Raw genomic sequence first — 17,014 nt, 5'->3', positions numbered from 1 at the left:
CCCCTCCTGGCAGTGTGAGGTGGCACCAGAAACACGACACAGAAACCTCTGGTGACACAGACTGGGGAAGCCAGGGCAGGGCCAAAGAGCAGTGGGACAGTCTGGTAACAAACCTAGCGACAAAACTCACCTCCCAGAGCCAGTGCAACCCCAGCAGCTTCCAAACCACAGCCCAGCACAGATGGGCAAACCCTCAAGCATCCCCAGAGCTGGTCCCAGCACGTTTAGCACTTTGGGAAACAGAGGTGCACACCTGTAAGGTTTTTTCAGATCATCTCAGTATGAAAGAAAGTGACAGGATAATGCAAAATAATTGATTTTATTTAAAATAAAAAGCAAAACCACAATCATCTGAACAAGACAAGTATCCCAGCTCTGCTGGATGGGTGATAAAAGCAGCTAAGGGCAGTGGCAGGGCTTGGAGCTGACAGTGGGACTGTCACACAAATGGGTAACACTTTCCTTCCCCCCTCTGCAAGGGGGATGCCAAAAACCTCCCAGTTGCAATGTGCCCACAGAGGCATTCCAGACTGGATTCAGCCAACAGTCTCACTTCCCAGCCCACAATGGCTGGGGACTCAGGGAGGAGAGCAGAGGTTAACTATGAAAGAGGCTCCTGTCTTTCCTAGAAGCATTTGGAGAGGTTTGATGTAACTGAGAAGACAAACTGGAGCCAGCACACAGCAGCTTGAAAGGGGAGGAAGCTCTGCCAGAGGCTCCTGGGTGTCACCTGCTCCCACAGCACTTGTGCAGGAACAGGTGCTGGCACTGGTGCCTCCTGCCCACATTTGTGGTTCTGATGGAGTGTTGGATCATTTCCTCCTGAACTCTCCCAGCCTGTGGCTGTCACCAGGCTCTAAAGCACAGGCAGAGCTCCCAAATCCCATCACCTTTCCTGGAGCAGGCAGGACTGTGACAATGACACCCAGCCTGAAGCTCTCTGCCATCCCTGGGGAACAGAGAAGTGAGGCAGAGCTGTGCTGCTGCTCTGGGGCTCAGGGAAATGAGGAAATTTCCTCGAGGAAATGAGGGGTGCACAGGCTGCTGCACCAGCTGCATCCAGGGCCTCCAGAGTACAAAAGCAGCAGGGTTGGAACAAGAGACAAGGATGTCCCAAGAGGAACAAGCCTGGAGAAATGAGAGCACAGAGGCCACTGTCCCCAGCCAGCATCCCACAAGCACAGAGTGAGGGACAAAGGGAGCAGTTTTTAACTGTTCCTCCCTCACCCAGCCTGGGAAGCACCAGCTCCCCCCATTCCTGTAAGGCCAGAGAAGCTGACTCCCTAATGACAAAATTGCATCTAGTCCTATTTAAAACCAGATCCTGCTCTAGCAGGACCCCCTGTTTAGATCAGGCCATGGAACAGCAACAGCTCAGCCCTGGTGAAAACAGAAAGTCTTGTTCTGCTACAATTTATGTACCACACAGCAATTCTGGAAGGGCCACCACAGAACACCACGTGGCCAAGAGTGCTGAACAACATCCCCAATGTTTTCTGCTACAAAAAGCTCCCACCAGGCTCAGGTTGCTCAGGATGAATGGAACGCTTTTTGTGGGTGGATGGCTCCAAAGCATCTTACACAGCAACTACAGTTCAGCCTCACAACAGCCCTGTGAGGTAGGGATTTTCCTCACTGCTCAAAGACTCACCAAAGTGGCTCAGGCAAAAGTGGAAGTGGAAGAACTGGAGATCCCAGAGTCCTGATTCCCAGGTAAGCCTGCACAGACACTGTTTCACAGCAGGAAGTGCCCTGTGGAGCAGTCAGGAGAGGGCTGCTGGTATCATGATGTCTGCTGTAAACATGCTGCTTTTCTGTGAGGGGCGTCACACCAACACAGGCATCACCTGGGATTGCTGTATCTCACACTATGGAAGATTTCACAGGCATGGAGGAATGCTCTGCACACTGCATCTTCCCACTGTGCTTCTAGAGGCAGAGGTGTGACTTTCCCAGCACAGCAATCAGGCTTTCACATTGGATTCTAGAGTGTGCAAACTGAAGCACATGTGCCAAATGCAGCTGCACCTCCCTGAGGTGCTGCCCAGCCTCCAGAGAGGAAGGGACAGCTCTGTAAGGACTCCCCTCCCTGTGACAGAGCTGAGCATTGTGAGCCTTCACTCTGCAGGCCCCACATGATCCCAAAAGGCAGCAGCTGCAGACATCTCTGAGAGGACACACACAGACTGTGCAGGCTCCCAGGCTGTTCAGCCTTGGTCAGAAATGCCAGGAGTTGGAGAAGTTGGAGGATTTTTTAAAGTGATGTTGTGGAAGAATCTGCAGTGGCTACAGAGCAAGTGTGCTTGCTTATGCCTGGCTATCTATCACAGGAAATTTGTGAGTCTGGACAGGTAAAAAATGTATCAATAAACCTTCCCTTTCCCCACCACCACACTGCTCTTACTGGCACAAAAGACTCAAAAACAGAGATCCCAAAAAAACATATTTAGGATTCCTTTATACAAAAGGATATGGTCCAGGAGTGTTTAAATAAGGAATAAGGTTAAAAATGGATCAGAGAGCCCAGAAAAGCAACACTCCAGGTTCCACCAAACCCAACACGTTTAAGAAAGTCACAGTTGAGGCTTTAATTTCTCTTTAATTTGCTCTTTCATCAGTGCCTGGGCGTTGCTGTGTGTTTACTACAGCACAGCACTTCTGCTGTCAAGTTTCCTCTCCCAAAGAACAGCTGAAGTGAGTTCTGTAGCCACCTCCTAGGGCTCAGAAGAGCACCCAGTGAAGCAGCCCATGGGAAATTCAGATTTCCTGGCAGCACCTTCAGCAGCCACACAGCACAAGCCCCTGCTAATATAACAAACCAGCAGCTCCAAAAGATCCCTTGGGGACGAGAGCTTTACCTGGCATAATACAAATGCATCTACACAGACTTAAACAACACATTGCATTTTTAAAAAGCATAAAACAACAACATGTCCCCCTCCTCAGTCCTTTAAAATTGGCACTGCAACTTTCAGAAAGGTCTGAATGTACACCCTCGAAGAGAAGCCATTTGGGGATGTGAACTGCACTGGCCTGAGTGAGCCCACAGCCCCAGAACTGTTTGGTGTTCCAAGCCCAGCACATGTGATCCTGCCAGAGCCAGACTTTGTCAGCAGTTGCTTTGTGCTAAACATCACACCTGAAGGATTGGAAGTACTGGCAAATGCTTTTTCCTGCCACAGTTTTTGCTGTGCAAGAAACTCCAGGATTCTCCTGCTCCACTGAGCTTCCCATCACAAGGTGCAAGTGCAGCTTTGTTACCTGTCACCCTGACAGAGTGGAAGCAGATGGACTGCTGCTGGTTCAGGTGTTGCACCTCAGGTGTGTGCATGGAGCATGCAGATTCAGACCACAACAAATGCTTCAGGCTGGTGGTCACCTCTGCTGAAATTGCTTCAGTGCTTGGGGCATTCACACCACCTTCCCTTCCTTGGCTGAACAGGGATCTTCTCTTGGAAATAAGATGAAAAAGGAAGGTGTTTGCCCAGTGGAAGCAAGGTCAGGTGACATGGGAAGAATACAGAAATGCTGCTGCCACTGTAGGAGAAAATTCATGTGGCCAAAGCTCAACTGGAGACAAAACTGGCCAGAACCGTGAGGGAAATAAAAAAGAGTTTTTTCAAATATATTAATGGCAAAAAGCAAATTAGAAATAACACTGGCCCATTCCAGGATGAGGATGGTCTCCTCACAAACAGGGACATGGACATGGCAGAGGTGTTTAATGTTTCTTTGCCTGTCTTCAGCACACATGATGGACCAAGGGGGTCTCAGTGCCCTGAGCTGGAGGACTGTGACTGTGGGAATGTCCAACTCCCAGTCAACCCCAAAGCAGCAGGAGCTGCTGCTCCACATGGATGCCTACAAATCCATAGGACCTCATGGCATTCATCTGAGAATCCTCTCCATGATTTTTGAGCAGTTTTGGGAATCTGGAGGGGTTCCAGCTAACTGGAAGCTGGAAAATGTCCCAGTTTTCAGCATCAAGGAGGAGAACCCTGGAAACCATAGGCCTGTCAGTCTCACTTCAGTGCCTGGCCAAGTCATGGAAGAGATGACTCTGGGAAGTACAGAAAAACACCTGGAGGACAGTGCAGGCATCAGTCACAGCCAGCACAGCTTCATAAGGACAGTCCTACTTGTTGAATCTGATCTTCTGTGACAGGGTGACCCACCTCACTGATCTAGGAAAGGCAGTAGATGTCACCTTTTGGACTTCAGCAAAACTTTGGGTATTGTCTCTCCCAGTGACCTTCTGGACAGACTGTCCAGCCCACAGCTGGTTCATGGTGTTCCATGGTGGGTGAGCCACTGGCTCACTGGCTGGACACAAAGGGTGACAGTGTCTGGGGTGACACCAGGGTGGCACTGCCCACTGGGGAGGTTCTGCAGGGCTCCATCCTCATCCCTGTGCTCTTCAACATCCTCATGAATGACCTGGACACAGGACTGGGAGGAATATTAAGTTTCCCCAAACCACTAAACTGGGAGGAGCTGTCAACTCCCTCAGAGAGGCCTCAACAAATTAGAGATGGGCAATCACCAACCATGAGGGGCTAAACAAGGGCAAGGGCTGCATTCTGCACTGGGGTCCAGGCATTCCTGGTTGGTGGCAGGCTGGATCTGAGCCAGCAGTGCTCTGGAGCCCACAGAACAAACCATGTCCTGGGGGCATCAGGCCCAGCACTGCCAGCCAGGAAAGGGAGGGGATTGTCCTGGGGTGGCCTGACCTTCAGTGCTGGGGGCAGTTTTGGGAACCACAACATCTAACAGACATGAAGCCATTGGAGAGCACACAAAGGAGGCCGTGAGGATGGTGAAGTCTGGAGGGGGAGCTGTATGAGGAGTGGCTGAGGTCACTTGGTCTGTTCAGCCTGGAGGAGACTGAGGTCAGACCTCATTTGGGTCTTCAGCACCCTCATGAGGGACAGCAGAGGGGCAGGTACCAATCTCTTCACTCTTGTGACCAGTGACAGGACTCGAGGACACGGCTGGAGCTGAGGGAGGGCAGGTTTAGGTTGGATATCACAAAAATGTTTTTCACCTTGAGGGTGGTTGGGCACTGGAACAGACTCCCCAGGGCAATGGCCACAGCACTGAGCCTGTGTGAGTTCATGAAGTGTTTGGACAATGTTCTTGGGCACAGGGTGGGGTTCTTGGTTTCTGTGCAGGGCCAGGAGTTGAACTCAAGGATCCTGATGTGTTCTTTCCAGGTGCCCAAATTCCAGGATTTTATGAGACACACACTTGGAAGCACCCCAGCCCTGACAGCAATGTTCTCCTGCAGCAGGGTAAGATCCAAGGACTTATTTTCCACAGCTCAGTTCTTGCAGAAGCTCATTTCCTCCTTGTTCTTCCCAAAATTCTGGTGTGAGATCCACCAGTCATTCCAATAGGCCAAAAGGGCTGGTGCTCCTTTCCTCAAGTGTACAGGACAACATGTAAACATAAGACAGTGTCAAAGCAAGGCAGGTTTTTCCATTTACCTGCTGGTTTTAAAAAGAGTTCTTTAAAAACTGACCGTTGCCTTCCTTGCCAGTTCTGTGACCCATGAAATACTTGGCATGTCCTTACCCACAGCTGGGTTATAGTGCAGGGGTCAGAGGGGACAAAGCATTGCACAAAGGACACAGTTGGGGTGTTCCCCTACAGGTTACTCAGGAGCCAACCTTGGACAGCACGAAACGAAGATGGCAGGATCGAGGAAGAGTAACAAAAACTTAAGGAGTGTGAGAAACAGAAGCAGAAGGGAGTAGAACAGAGCTGGCTGGCTGCTAACAGAGCTTCCATCAGCAGCTGCCTCTGGGTAGGTGGTGTTATCCCTCAGGGGTAGCTGCGGCCTCCACAAGATTCCCTAATCCTGTCAAAAAAAGGTACAACTGCCTTTAAGCATTCCCCTTGGATCAGGGCACAAGATCCCAGCATGCAGAATAATCTCAGGCTTATTCTTCCTCCAGCATTGTATGAGCAAGGTTCAGATTTCATGTTTGGAAGCATTTCTAGCAACTAAGCCATCACACAGCTGGATAGAACGCCCACCCACCCTCACAGAGTGACACAATCAACATATGGGAGGCAGAACAGTGAAACCCAGAAAGCAAATGTTCTAGGCAAGGTGCTAATTTTCAATATTTAGGGTATTCATTTCAAAATTTGAATGGCAAATAATTTAAAAGTGCATAGGTTTTTCAGAAGAACAGATCTGCATTGTGATCTGCATTTTTACAGCTTTCATTTTAAACCAGGGTCTGCATTAAAGGTTTGCTCTCTCCTGCTGCTCATTCCCTGAAGTCACACTGACTGCCAAAATGGGATTTGACAGTGTCATATAACAAGCAAAGTGTGGAAACCTCCAGGGCAAAATAAGCAGTCAGTACAGTTCTCCCCAACCTTTAATGATGCTCTGTACTTGTAATTCAATTGTATTCAGTTATGAGCAACTGCTGGGAACAAGAGAGCAATCTAGAGGAGCACACAGGCCTCCAGGCAGTCCCACACTGGGAAATCAGGCTGGAATCATGCTGGAATATGGACTTCCTCAGGTAAATTACTGCTGCTTCTTTAGCAAGCCACACACTAAACCACCACAGCACTTGCATCCATGCCAAACCTGGAGCACCCAAGAGCTCAAGAGCTGGCCAGCACTCTAATGCAGGCAGGCAGCCAACCCAGCAGCACTGGTTAACCAAGCTGCAAGGAATTTGCTTAAGAATTTTGGCAAGCCTCTGCTATATGAGAAAAATGCTTCATTTACCAAAGAATGTTTAAGTTCTTCCCTGCAGTACACTCCCAGATTCCCAGTGTTCCACTCTTTTTAACCTGGCCTGTCCAAAGAATTGCTTTCCTCAGCAACTTTATCCTAAGCATATCTATCCTTGATTTTGCAATATTAATGTTGCCTCCTTCCACACCGACTGAAACTTGCTCGATATTTATGTATTTATTTATTTATTTAAAATGCAAACACAGACATTTGGAATTTAGGATGAATTTTGCCTTTAACAGATAAAGGAGTGGAACAAATTGAAATAGTCCAGGCAGCAGTAAGAGAAACCATACAATTACTTGAAGGTTTTCTGTTTGAACAAGACATTGAAATCTGAGTGCTGCCTGATCATTCTTCATCTTCAACTGTTCACTATTCATTTGTGCTATCTGAAGAGCAGTTTAAACATCCCACCTCTCTCATTAAACAAAGATAAAATCAAATCCTCTCATCTATTAAAAGAGACAACTAAGAAAAGTAATAAGACTGTTTATTAAATAAAACCCCTGATTTTTAAAAAGAAAACATCAATAATCTTAGTTTTCTGTTTGGAACAATTAAAATAATTCATGGAGGGACGATACCACTGTCCTGTAAGGAATCCCTTGCTCTCCATCCCTCTCTCCTGAGGAATCCCCTATCTGAAGTGTGCCAGCTTTCCCTTGTATGTCCTGTGCTTGTTTAAAACCAACAGCTGCCCTGGGTCACCTGGAGGAGCTGCGCTCTTTGCTCACGCAGTCGTCCTGGGAAGTCGTGTCCCCGTTCCCCATCATCCCGCACGTCCTCCGCTTCTTCCTGCGGTGCATCATCCCCTCTGTCTCAGAGCCAGAGTCACACTGCACGATGGAGAGATGAAACCACAGCTCAGAGGAACCCCAACCACTGTCTGTGCTGTGCAATTCACCACAAGTTCTTTGAGCTCAGCAACCCTGAACGTGCTGTTTTAGGCTAGACACATCAAGGAACTTTTAAATTAAGCATTTAAAAGTCAGGAACAGAAACGTTTTGGATTTCATCACTGGCTAAAGCTGACTTGAGGCAAGACGATGAATGTGTTCCTTCTGGTCCCTAGAAGGACCTCTGTCACAGACACATTTTATGAAAAATCCTTTCCTTTGGATTTTTCCTCCTGAGAAGCTGAGAGGCCTCAGGAACAAAATGCAAACATTGATTATCTGCTGCTGTGGAATGCAACAGGTGCATCTGTGATTGGTCTCATGTGGGTGTTTTTAATTAATGGCCAATCACAGTCAGCTGGCTCAGACTCTCTGTCCGAGCCACAAGCCTTTGTTATTAATTCTTTCTTTTTCTATTCTTAGCCAGCCTTCTGATGAAATCCTTTCTTCTATTCTTTTAGTATAGCTTTGATATAATATATATCATAAAATAATAAATCAACCTTCTGAAACATGGAGTCAGATCCTTGTCTCTTCCCTCATCCTCGGACCCCTGTGAACACGGTCACAGACCTCATCTTCCAAGAGAAGACTTTGGCTTCTGAAGGATTTAGGTGTCAACAAGAGTCCAATGTCATAGTCCCATGTCCCATTGTTTTCCCCGCCTCTCCCAATTTTTAGAACATTCATTTTGCTGCTATTTTTCACAAGCTAAATGAGTGACAGATTCATATATAATATAAACATGGATCAAACAGATTGAATCCATTTAGCAATGTGAAGAGAGGCTTCAGCAAACAGAACCTGCTAAGATCTCAGGCTCCTCCACCATGTAGATTGGTTTAACTGCTTTCCATTAAATTATTCCGTACAGCATGAATATAAGGATGAAGGCACATGACCAGGTATGATAAAACAATATGAATATAAATGCAGAATATGGATCACCTATTGCAGTAAAAAACATTACCTCTGAATCAGAGTCTGAGGAGCTGGAACTTGATGAACTGGAAGAATCACTAGAACTGTCAGAAGCGATACCAGTAGATTCCTGCAGGTCAACTGAATCAGCTAAGGCTGCCAATTCAGGATGCTCCTGCTTTAGGATCCTAAATACAGTTAAAATTTCAGGGTTAGCCTTTGAATTGTAACACTGCACTTTAATTAATATTTTTAGGCTTTGTTTTCAATGGAGAATATCCAAAGAAAGCCACTGAATCTCTTACCTGTACCATTTCCGTGACAGTTTCGGTCTCCCTCTTACTGTCTTGTGCCACACCACTGGGAAGTTGGTACAGCTGGCAAAGTTTTGTGTGATGGCAATAGTTGTGTCAAGATTGAGGACCACGTGCCACCAGCCACCTAAAACACAACACCAGGGACCGTTGGTGGCTGCCTGGCAGAGAGCAAGTCCAAGAACACCTTTCCCACAGTGCAGGTGGAACTGGACCTTATCTCCCAAACCCAGGGGAGTTTCCCAACCCATCACCTTTCCTGTCTTATTTCGGCTTTCACCCCAGTGCCTGACAGGTTCTTGTTACAGAAGGCAGCTCCAAGCTCTGACCAAATTACCCAGCTCACAGCCAGGACTGAAGATGTGACCTGACAGCACCACATTGGCTGCTGACAGCTGAACAGCAGCAGCCATTGTCACCCAGACTGCACAGAGCCCTTTCTGTTCAGCAGAGTGCTTTCCACGCTGATTTTGCAAGGTTCTTATGACTACAGACTAACCTTTCATTTAAACACAGATGCAAAATTGTTTTTCCACACAGGATAAAAATAGTGGAGTTCTTACAACCCACTTAGAGGCCCAGAAAAGACTGAGGGAACAGTTTAATGGAACCTGACAGCTACAAACTCTTAACAGAAGGTACACTCAGGAGTCACTAGTAAGTGCCAAGACAATCACAAGGCACCCTTCACACACCAAGTCAGCTGGATGTTAGACACAAGCAATGTGGACAGAAACTAGGGGCTGTGCTGCACATAAATGATGCAAGATTCAGAGGTTAGAATCTGCTACTGAACTCACCTCACCCCCACTTACAATGGGCACACAGTGTGCAGCCACTCAGAGGGAAGGGCATCTTCAGCAAAGCTTTATTTAGCTTTTGATTTCAAATGCAAGATGAAGCATAACCACAGAGAGGTGGGTGGAAGGTGTCAGTGCATTTAAGTAGTTCATTTCCCACAGCTAAGAAACATTCACATGCAAAATTCAGCCATGAATTTGCTCCAGCATGTATAAACTCAAACATTTTTGTCTAAGAGTTACTGGGGCTCGAACACCCCTATTATTTTATGCCCTGACAGCTTTCTATTACTGCAATTTAGTTCAGACTACATTCCTGTGATGCTGCAATTTAAATCCCACTTGTATTACATGCAATCCTATGCCACAGGTCATACACATTTTGTGACATTAAGGAGTAACTGAACAGTCCCAGAATGAGCTCAGTTTGTTTTGTAAGAAATGGACCATCTAAGAAAGCTGAAATGTTCCCTTCATCTCTATGACACAGGAACATTACAAATATCCTTTTTTTTCTCCTAGATTTCCTTCCTGCAGAGATTTGCACATACCTGGCACAAAGACTGTCTCTCCTGGTTTCTGTAAGACTTCCAGGGGCTTGAACTCGGGGGGCCAGGTGGGCAGCTGTGTCCGAGGATAGATGACATTGAACCAGGTGATGGCCTCGTCCTGCTGGTTGCCCCCCTCCTCCCGTGTCACCTTGATCAGCTCTCTGGGGGTGCTGGTTGGGAACAGGCACCAACGCTTATGTCCCTGCACTAAGGCATTCCATGCACTGGTTCCCAAGGGATCAATGTGAATTCCTGTTCCAGAACGAGGGGGGCCCATCACAAACCATCTGCATGGGGAGGAAAAATGCTTTAGTCATAGAGCAGGCAGGTCCCTTTCTTCATGTTAGACAGACAACTAGAGCAGCTCATTGCACATTCAGTTAGAAAATAAAGTAACTACAGTTACATTTACATTCTTGATTTTGTGAAGTTCACACTGCAGCAAAAGGATATAACAGGAGTTTAACCTAAAAACCAATATGAGCTGGGAGAGGAATTGTTAGCATTCAAAAACACATAATCACATAAGTGATTATATGCAGTGCTTTTAATTCAAGAGCTCTGGGAATCGGGGTAGTTTCTACCCAAATCTGATTCTGACCATATGTTCGAGGTGAACGTGTTTTATACTCTATCATTACATAACTTTCATGTTAATTATTAAACTTATATTGTTCTATTGTATACACAGATTTCAGCTAAACATAGCCCCCTTTAAATTTCCAACATAGTTTCTCATAATTCTTCTTATGGTTATATAATAATTATATTTAATTACTAAACAATCACCACATCTAACAATTATATCTTTTATCATACTGCTTACGCAGGTGCAGTGATCTGAGAAAACACAAAGCCTAATATTTTCAAAGACTATTTTTAACATTTTCCAGGGCTCCACTATCAGAATGATTGTGGGATAAGTAAGTGAAAATGACTTTTTATATGTCATTGCTATATTTTGTTTTAAACAGTTCTTTAATAAAATCATTATTTCAAAGTTGATGAGCATGATTAAGTCCCAACTGCCTGTGTTGGGATTCTTCCTAGGAAGGGGGATTCTCCAATGGTTTCCTAGAATTTGCTGCTCAAACAGATCAGAACTGCAGAACAATGAGGAACAAATGGCAACAACAAGGAACAGAGCAAGTTACACAACCCTGGCCTCTCTCTTTCCCTTCTGTTCATTCACAAGAGGCTTTTCATTCCAACACTTAACTACATGGAGCTTATTCTCCAGTGACCATTCAGGATTTGAGGTTTATATTCCCACTGCCCATTTACAAGGTTTATTTCTCCCAGTGGAGAACTTTATCTACTGTACATGTTTAACTGCAGCAGCACCTTCAACTGCTCATTTTCCCTGGAGCAGAGCAGTAACACCAACCACACCAGAAAAAGCAGAGTGAGGTGACTTCATACCAGGCAGCAAGAGGAAAAAATGACAATAATTGTTTAACTGGCAGCAGAAAGTGCAGAAACCAAAGCACCAACACAATCCCTCTGTGGTGTAGTGACAGGAGGGTGATGCCCAGCAAGAAGAATGCAAAGGTTCAGAAAATACAGCAAGTTCTCCATCTCCCCTTTCCAGTGCAGGTACAAATCAAACTGGTTTTAAAGGATCATTTGTCAGCATGAATTGTAGGACTGTAAAGTTTGATTATCAAGATGATTTCTTCCTGCTTCACAAAGGAGCTGTAAATAAGCAGGTGTTTGTCGTTCCTATTGTCAATTCACTCTTTAGATTCATTTTATGCTTAGAAAGCTGATTAAACTACAGGTAGAACAGTCTAGGTTTTGTTAAGAAATCAGAAGAAATTATACACATGAAGGTGTGCCTGGCACAGACAGAAGCACTGTTCAACACCCTTTTTCTCAAAATAACCTGAATCTACACACACAGGTTTTAAAACACTTATTTAGCAACACTATCATTTACCAGCACCTTCCTCCAAATACTTAATTTACAATGAACAAAACACAGTTTGCCCCAAGACATAAAACTTACCATTAAAAACTTCACAACTCCTAAACTCAATCTGAAAGCAAACCCCAGCTGCCTTCCTGAAATTAAAATAGCTCCTTCAGTAAATGGCTTCCAGAAATTACTGCTTTGATTTTAAAGAGGAACAATGGCAATAAAAATGTCCAAACCAGCAGCAATTGCTCTTTTAAGGTCTCCACACTATCACACACCTCTCAGCCCAGAGATCAACCTGTAGAGGTCGTATCCTCCTCATATGATTAGCCCCACTTCTTGTCAGATTTTCAATTATGCTCTAAAAGTACTGCACACTCATTTCTGTACCTCGATGAGCCCTCTAACTCCAGGAGACGTTACTGTGCTCTTGTGCATCACTCAGCTCTCAAAAAAGCCTGAAAAATACCCACATTTTCCAGAACAAAGTACAAGAAGAAGTTGGATACCAAGATCAAGAGCAAGGAGCTCAGCAGTGCCTGAAGGTGGGGAGGGTGTGGGGGACACAGACAGCAAAATAAATGAGTCACAACCAGATTCTCTCATTCACCTGTAACTTGGGTAAATGATTTCTAGGTCATTAAGTGTATTCAGTTTCTACTACACCCAGTGTGGTTTTGTGTTTGACCACAGCATTGTATGTTCTTGGAAGAGAATTATGAAAAGCACCGAAAAAACACCTCCTTCAGTGATCTCAAATGGAATCAGGTTCTTGCTTCACTCCTGCAAAAGCACAACTGGACTACAGACACGTGAGAGAGTACAGAGGAAAGTGCCATTACTGATGAGCTCTTGCTCAATTTTATTTAAATAAACCACATCACAGCCTCATGGCACTCAAAGAGCAACAGGCATTGTCTGACAATTATAATGTCACTGTAAAGACTTTAATTACTTGGGAGGGTTCAATTTAAGCTCACAGTGCTATGAAGTGTCATAGACACATAGTTAAAAATGGCTTTTTATCTAGAAGCCCAAATACAAGGTTGCTGCATTTGAATTTATGAATGAAATGTCATTTCACCCTCTTCCAAGCTGAAGCAAAAATAAAGAGTTGAAAAGACTACACAGGTGTGAAATATTGCTCTCTCTCAAAACCATCTGAAGAGGAGCTAAGAACTAGTGCCCATATTAGATCCTAATCTAGCTTAAGATCTTTACCTTAAAAGGAGTGACTCATAATTAAACAAAATTCCACACTGTACATAAGTCACTGGTGCAAAACCCAGGAGCTGTTCTTGAGGTATTTAAAATTTGAACACTAGAATGCATACACAGCAAGAAAATGATCTTTACAGCTCTCAGTAACTATGTATTTTTTGAAAAAAACCCAAGAAGTGATGTAAAGTAACTTAATAGAATGAAAAAAAACCCTAAACCATATACCTGTAGGAACACTGCTGGCAAAAAGAGAAATTATGATATAAATAATTTAAATTTAAAAACTTATTATAAATAAAAATCTGGCCTTCTCTCCTGCAGGATTACAGAGGTACACTCATTTCAGAGGTGATGTAAAAATATCCCTTTTTTATGTGAGACAATCCCAGCTATTTAGGAACAACCAATGAGCTGGAAAACACCCAGTTTTGTCTTGCTGTCACACTACCTGTAGGGTGGCCTTCGTTTCTCCCCTGCATACTGAAACAGATCATCAGTGAAGAATTTGGGGACCTTGTAGTCCTCCAGGAGTTTCCTTCGTTTGGGATGCTCTCCATAGCTGCTGTCAAAGATGTACAGGGGGCTGTCATCACGTGTGGTTTCCATGTACTCGATGTAATATTTCATCTTCATCTTCACAGAGTAACCATCATTGTCCTCCCCACATTTGAACTTCTGATTCCTGTACTTGCGTTTCAGCCGCTCCAGCGTCCACTTCTCCTGGGCAGACCAGCCCACCTGAGCATTCAGCAGCACCACGGGCTTGTAAGGCTTTTCATACCGCTCAACAAACTCCTCCACTGTTAACTGGAGTGCATCGGCCCTCTCCACGTTATCCTGTGAAACAAAGGCAGGAAAGCAGGACAGATATTAGGACAGACCGACGTCCTAGGGCTGCGCTTGCTTGTGGGGGTGCTTCAAACGTATCCTTTGCTCCACACACCACGCGGCTGTGGAGCTGCCTCTGGGTTATTTTAAGCTCCCCGAGGCTGCAGCCCCGTTTCTCCTGGCCCGCTCCCTGCACACATCAGTGACAGCCGCCACCTGGAGCCCTTGGCACGGCTCCGCACCGAGGCAGCTCCTGGGGCGGAGAGGCCACCCTGTCCTTTCGGCAGACACATCCCTGCTGCGTGTCACTCCCTCGGGACAGCGGGAAGCGCTCCTGGGAGTTGTGCGGGTGCCCGTCCCACCCCGGCGGGCCCTGACCTTCCCACACGCCTCGCCACGTAGAGGGAAGAAAGTCCCGTCCCTCACCCAACCTCTCCGTGCCGCCAGCCCCGAGGCAACCCCAGCCTCGGGCAAGGGCCCTTCCCGCTTCCCATCAGCCGTCCCGCAGCTCCCCCTTCACCTCAGGCATTCCCAGTCCCCTCAGTCGCCCGCTCCATCCCCGTCCCCTCAGGGCTCCCTGATCCCCAGCCGTGCCCCCACCCCACTTCCCCCAGCCCCTTCCGTTCCCCTCAGGTCTCTTCCCTTCCCCGCAGGACTCGCTCAGTCGCGCCCCCCTCCCTTCCAAATTTCCCCCCTCCATCCCCCATTCCCACCCTTTCATTCCTGATTCCCCTCTCTCCCCTCCGCCCGACGCACCTTGCAGGCGGTGGGGCTGAGGGGGAAGGTCTCGCAGTAGTTGTGACGGGTCCAGTCCAGCGAGTCCTTCAGCTCGGGCCGGGCGCTGCGCTTCGCCTCACGGATCCGCTTCTTGCTCTTGTGGTTCATGGCGGCGGCGCTGGGGGCCGTCACCGCCCGCGGCCCGCAGCCCCCGGCCCGACCCTGCTGCCGATCCCGACCCTGATCCCGATCCCGGCCCCGCTCCGGCCGCACCTTCCAGAAATTTCACCCCGTGCCGCCGCTGTCGCCGCGGCCCCGCCCCCGCCGCACTCCCATTGGCCGGCTGCACCCCGGCTTCCGCCACGCCTGGGCGCTGATTGGCCGAGCCTGGGGAAGTGGCGCCCCCACGCCGCCATGTTGAGGAAGGGCAGCGCGGGCGGCACGGAGGCAGCGCAGGCACCGGGCGCCCTTGGCTGCGGAGTCCCGCTGCCGCACCGGGAACTCGCCGCCGCCGCTGCCCTTCCCGGGGCGGGCCCGCGCTCCACGCTTGCTGCTCCCCGGACAGTGGCGGGCCGACCGCGTGTCACTGCGTGCTTCCTCCTTTCTCCGGGAAGCGGCCCGCGGAGGCGCCAGCCCCGCCCCGCCGGAGCAGCAGCGCGGGCGGGAGCGGCCCGGCTTAACCGCGGCCTCGGGGGGAGGCCGCGGCTGGGCGAGCGCCTCATCGCCATCAGCGCCCGCGGCGGCGCTCCGCGTGACGTCGCGCCGGGAGGAGGCGCGGATTGGCCGGCACGGCTTGGCGCCAATACGTGTCTGCCCGCGATTGGCCCATGGCGGCGGCGCGGCGACAGCGCGCGCGGCGGTACCGCTTCCAGGAGGGTCCGGCGGCGCTGGCCGTGCGCGTGCCCGAGGTACCGGGGGCAGCCGGGACACGGGAAACGGCGGCAGCTCCCGGACCCCGGCACAGCGCCTCGCCCCGTGTCTTGCAGGTGCTGGACTCGCAGTACGGCACGTACGTGTGGCCCTGCGCCGTGGTCCTGGCCCAATACCTGTGGGCGCACAGGCGGAGCCTGCCCGGCAAGCGAGTGCTGGAGGTACCGCCCGCTCCCCGCCCGGTTCCCCCTGTTGTGACCCGCGGGTCAGGCTCCGCCCGCGGTCCCCACGAACACGCTGTGGTTTCAGATCGGTGCCGGTGTGAGCCTCCCCGGCGTGGTGGCCGCCAGGTGCGGCGCCCAGGTGATCCTGTCGGACAGCGAGGAGCTGCCCCAGTGCCTGCAGAGCTGCCGCAGCAGCTGCCTCATGAACCGCCTGCAGCACGTGCCCGTCCTCGGCCTCACCTGGGGCCGCGTGTCACCTGAGCTGCTCTCTCTTGCGCCCATAGACGTTATTTTAGGCTCAGATGTCTTTTTTGACCCCAAAGGTACGTTAATGCTCTTAGGTATCTTTGGTTTGTGACTGCAAGGAGTTCGTGTCCAAGCACTGCTGGGAACAGTGTCAGTAGATCAGGTGACACTGTGCTACTGACCTTGTTACTCTGGGCTAATTCTAGTTTAAAGATGTCATAAATACAGCTGAGGGTGTGGGAGTAGAAGATTAAGTAACTGAGTCCCTTCATGCCCTGCTTGGGTTTCTCATACACAGATACAAATCAATGCAAGTACAGTGTAATTACCATTTCATAGAACCAGGCAGATTTATCGACACCTGGAATCGAGACTAACCCAGACTGCTTTATCTCCCCAAACTACACAGACTTTGAAGATATTTTAACTACAATTTACTTCTTGTTGGAGAAGAACCCACATGCTCAATTCTGGACAACATACCAAGTCCGAAGGTAAATTTTCACATATTTAAAACTCAAATTTTAACTCCTGTCTCAGCTGTGGACGAGTATGGAGTGTGGCAGCACCACTCTGACTCAGAAAAGCTCTTTAGTGTGAGTCAGGCTGATATTTGCCCAGTAAACCCTGGAGGTAACAAAATGTGAAAATAATCCAAGAAGCACCAATTTGGTGTTAAGTAGAAAACTGATACAAACCCCTCTGTGCTGCACTAGTTTGGTGACAGCCTGCTGGCGTTACT

At 48.3% G+C, this 17,014-nt stretch overlaps 2 protein-coding genes across 3 annotated transcripts in view; one reads left to right on the top strand and one right to left on the bottom strand.

The window, feature by feature from the left end:
* Positions 1–303: 303 nt before the first annotated feature.
* JMJD6 (jumonji domain containing 6, arginine demethylase and lysine hydroxylase) lies at positions 304–15,209 on the bottom strand. Its single transcript, XM_036394448.2, has 7 exons — positions 14,972–15,209; positions 13,836–14,224; positions 10,249–10,535; positions 8,889–9,024; positions 8,633–8,771; positions 7,475–7,602; positions 304–5,860 (listed from the first exon to the last, which is right to left on the bottom strand). Exons 1-7 carry the CDS (start codon positions 15,098–15,100, stop codon positions 5,824–5,826), a joined length of 1,245 nt encoding a protein of 414 aa, XP_036250341.1. The 5' UTR covers positions 15,101–15,209; the 3' UTR covers positions 304–5,823.
* Positions 15,210–15,396: 187 nt separating this feature from the next.
* Positions 15,397–17,014, top strand: part of METTL23 (methyltransferase like 23) — a 2,159-nt gene continuing 541 nt past the window's right edge. Inside the window, exons 1-4 of one of the 2 annotated variants that reach the window (XM_036394486.2) lie at positions 15,397–15,840; positions 15,919–16,023; positions 16,112–16,349; positions 16,682–16,766. In XM_036394486.2, coding sequence (XP_036250379.1) covers positions 15,760–15,840; positions 15,919–16,023; positions 16,112–16,349; positions 16,682–16,766 — 509 coding nt within the window. In that variant the 5' untranslated portion in view covers positions 15,397–15,759. Of the gene's footprint in view, positions 16,024–16,111; positions 16,350–16,681; positions 16,767–17,014 lie in introns of both variants that reach the window. The other variant, XM_036394484.2, reaches the window with a different exon arrangement.

Source organism: Molothrus ater, chromosome 19 (assembly GCF_012460135.2).
Source record: "Molothrus ater isolate BHLD 08-10-18 breed brown headed cowbird chromosome 19, BPBGC_Mater_1.1, whole genome shotgun sequence".
Taxonomy (NCBI): domain Eukaryota; kingdom Metazoa; phylum Chordata; class Aves; order Passeriformes; family Icteridae; genus Molothrus; species Molothrus ater.
Note: the sequence above shows the minus strand (reverse complement) of the source record. Positions and strands in the feature narration are given on the sequence as shown.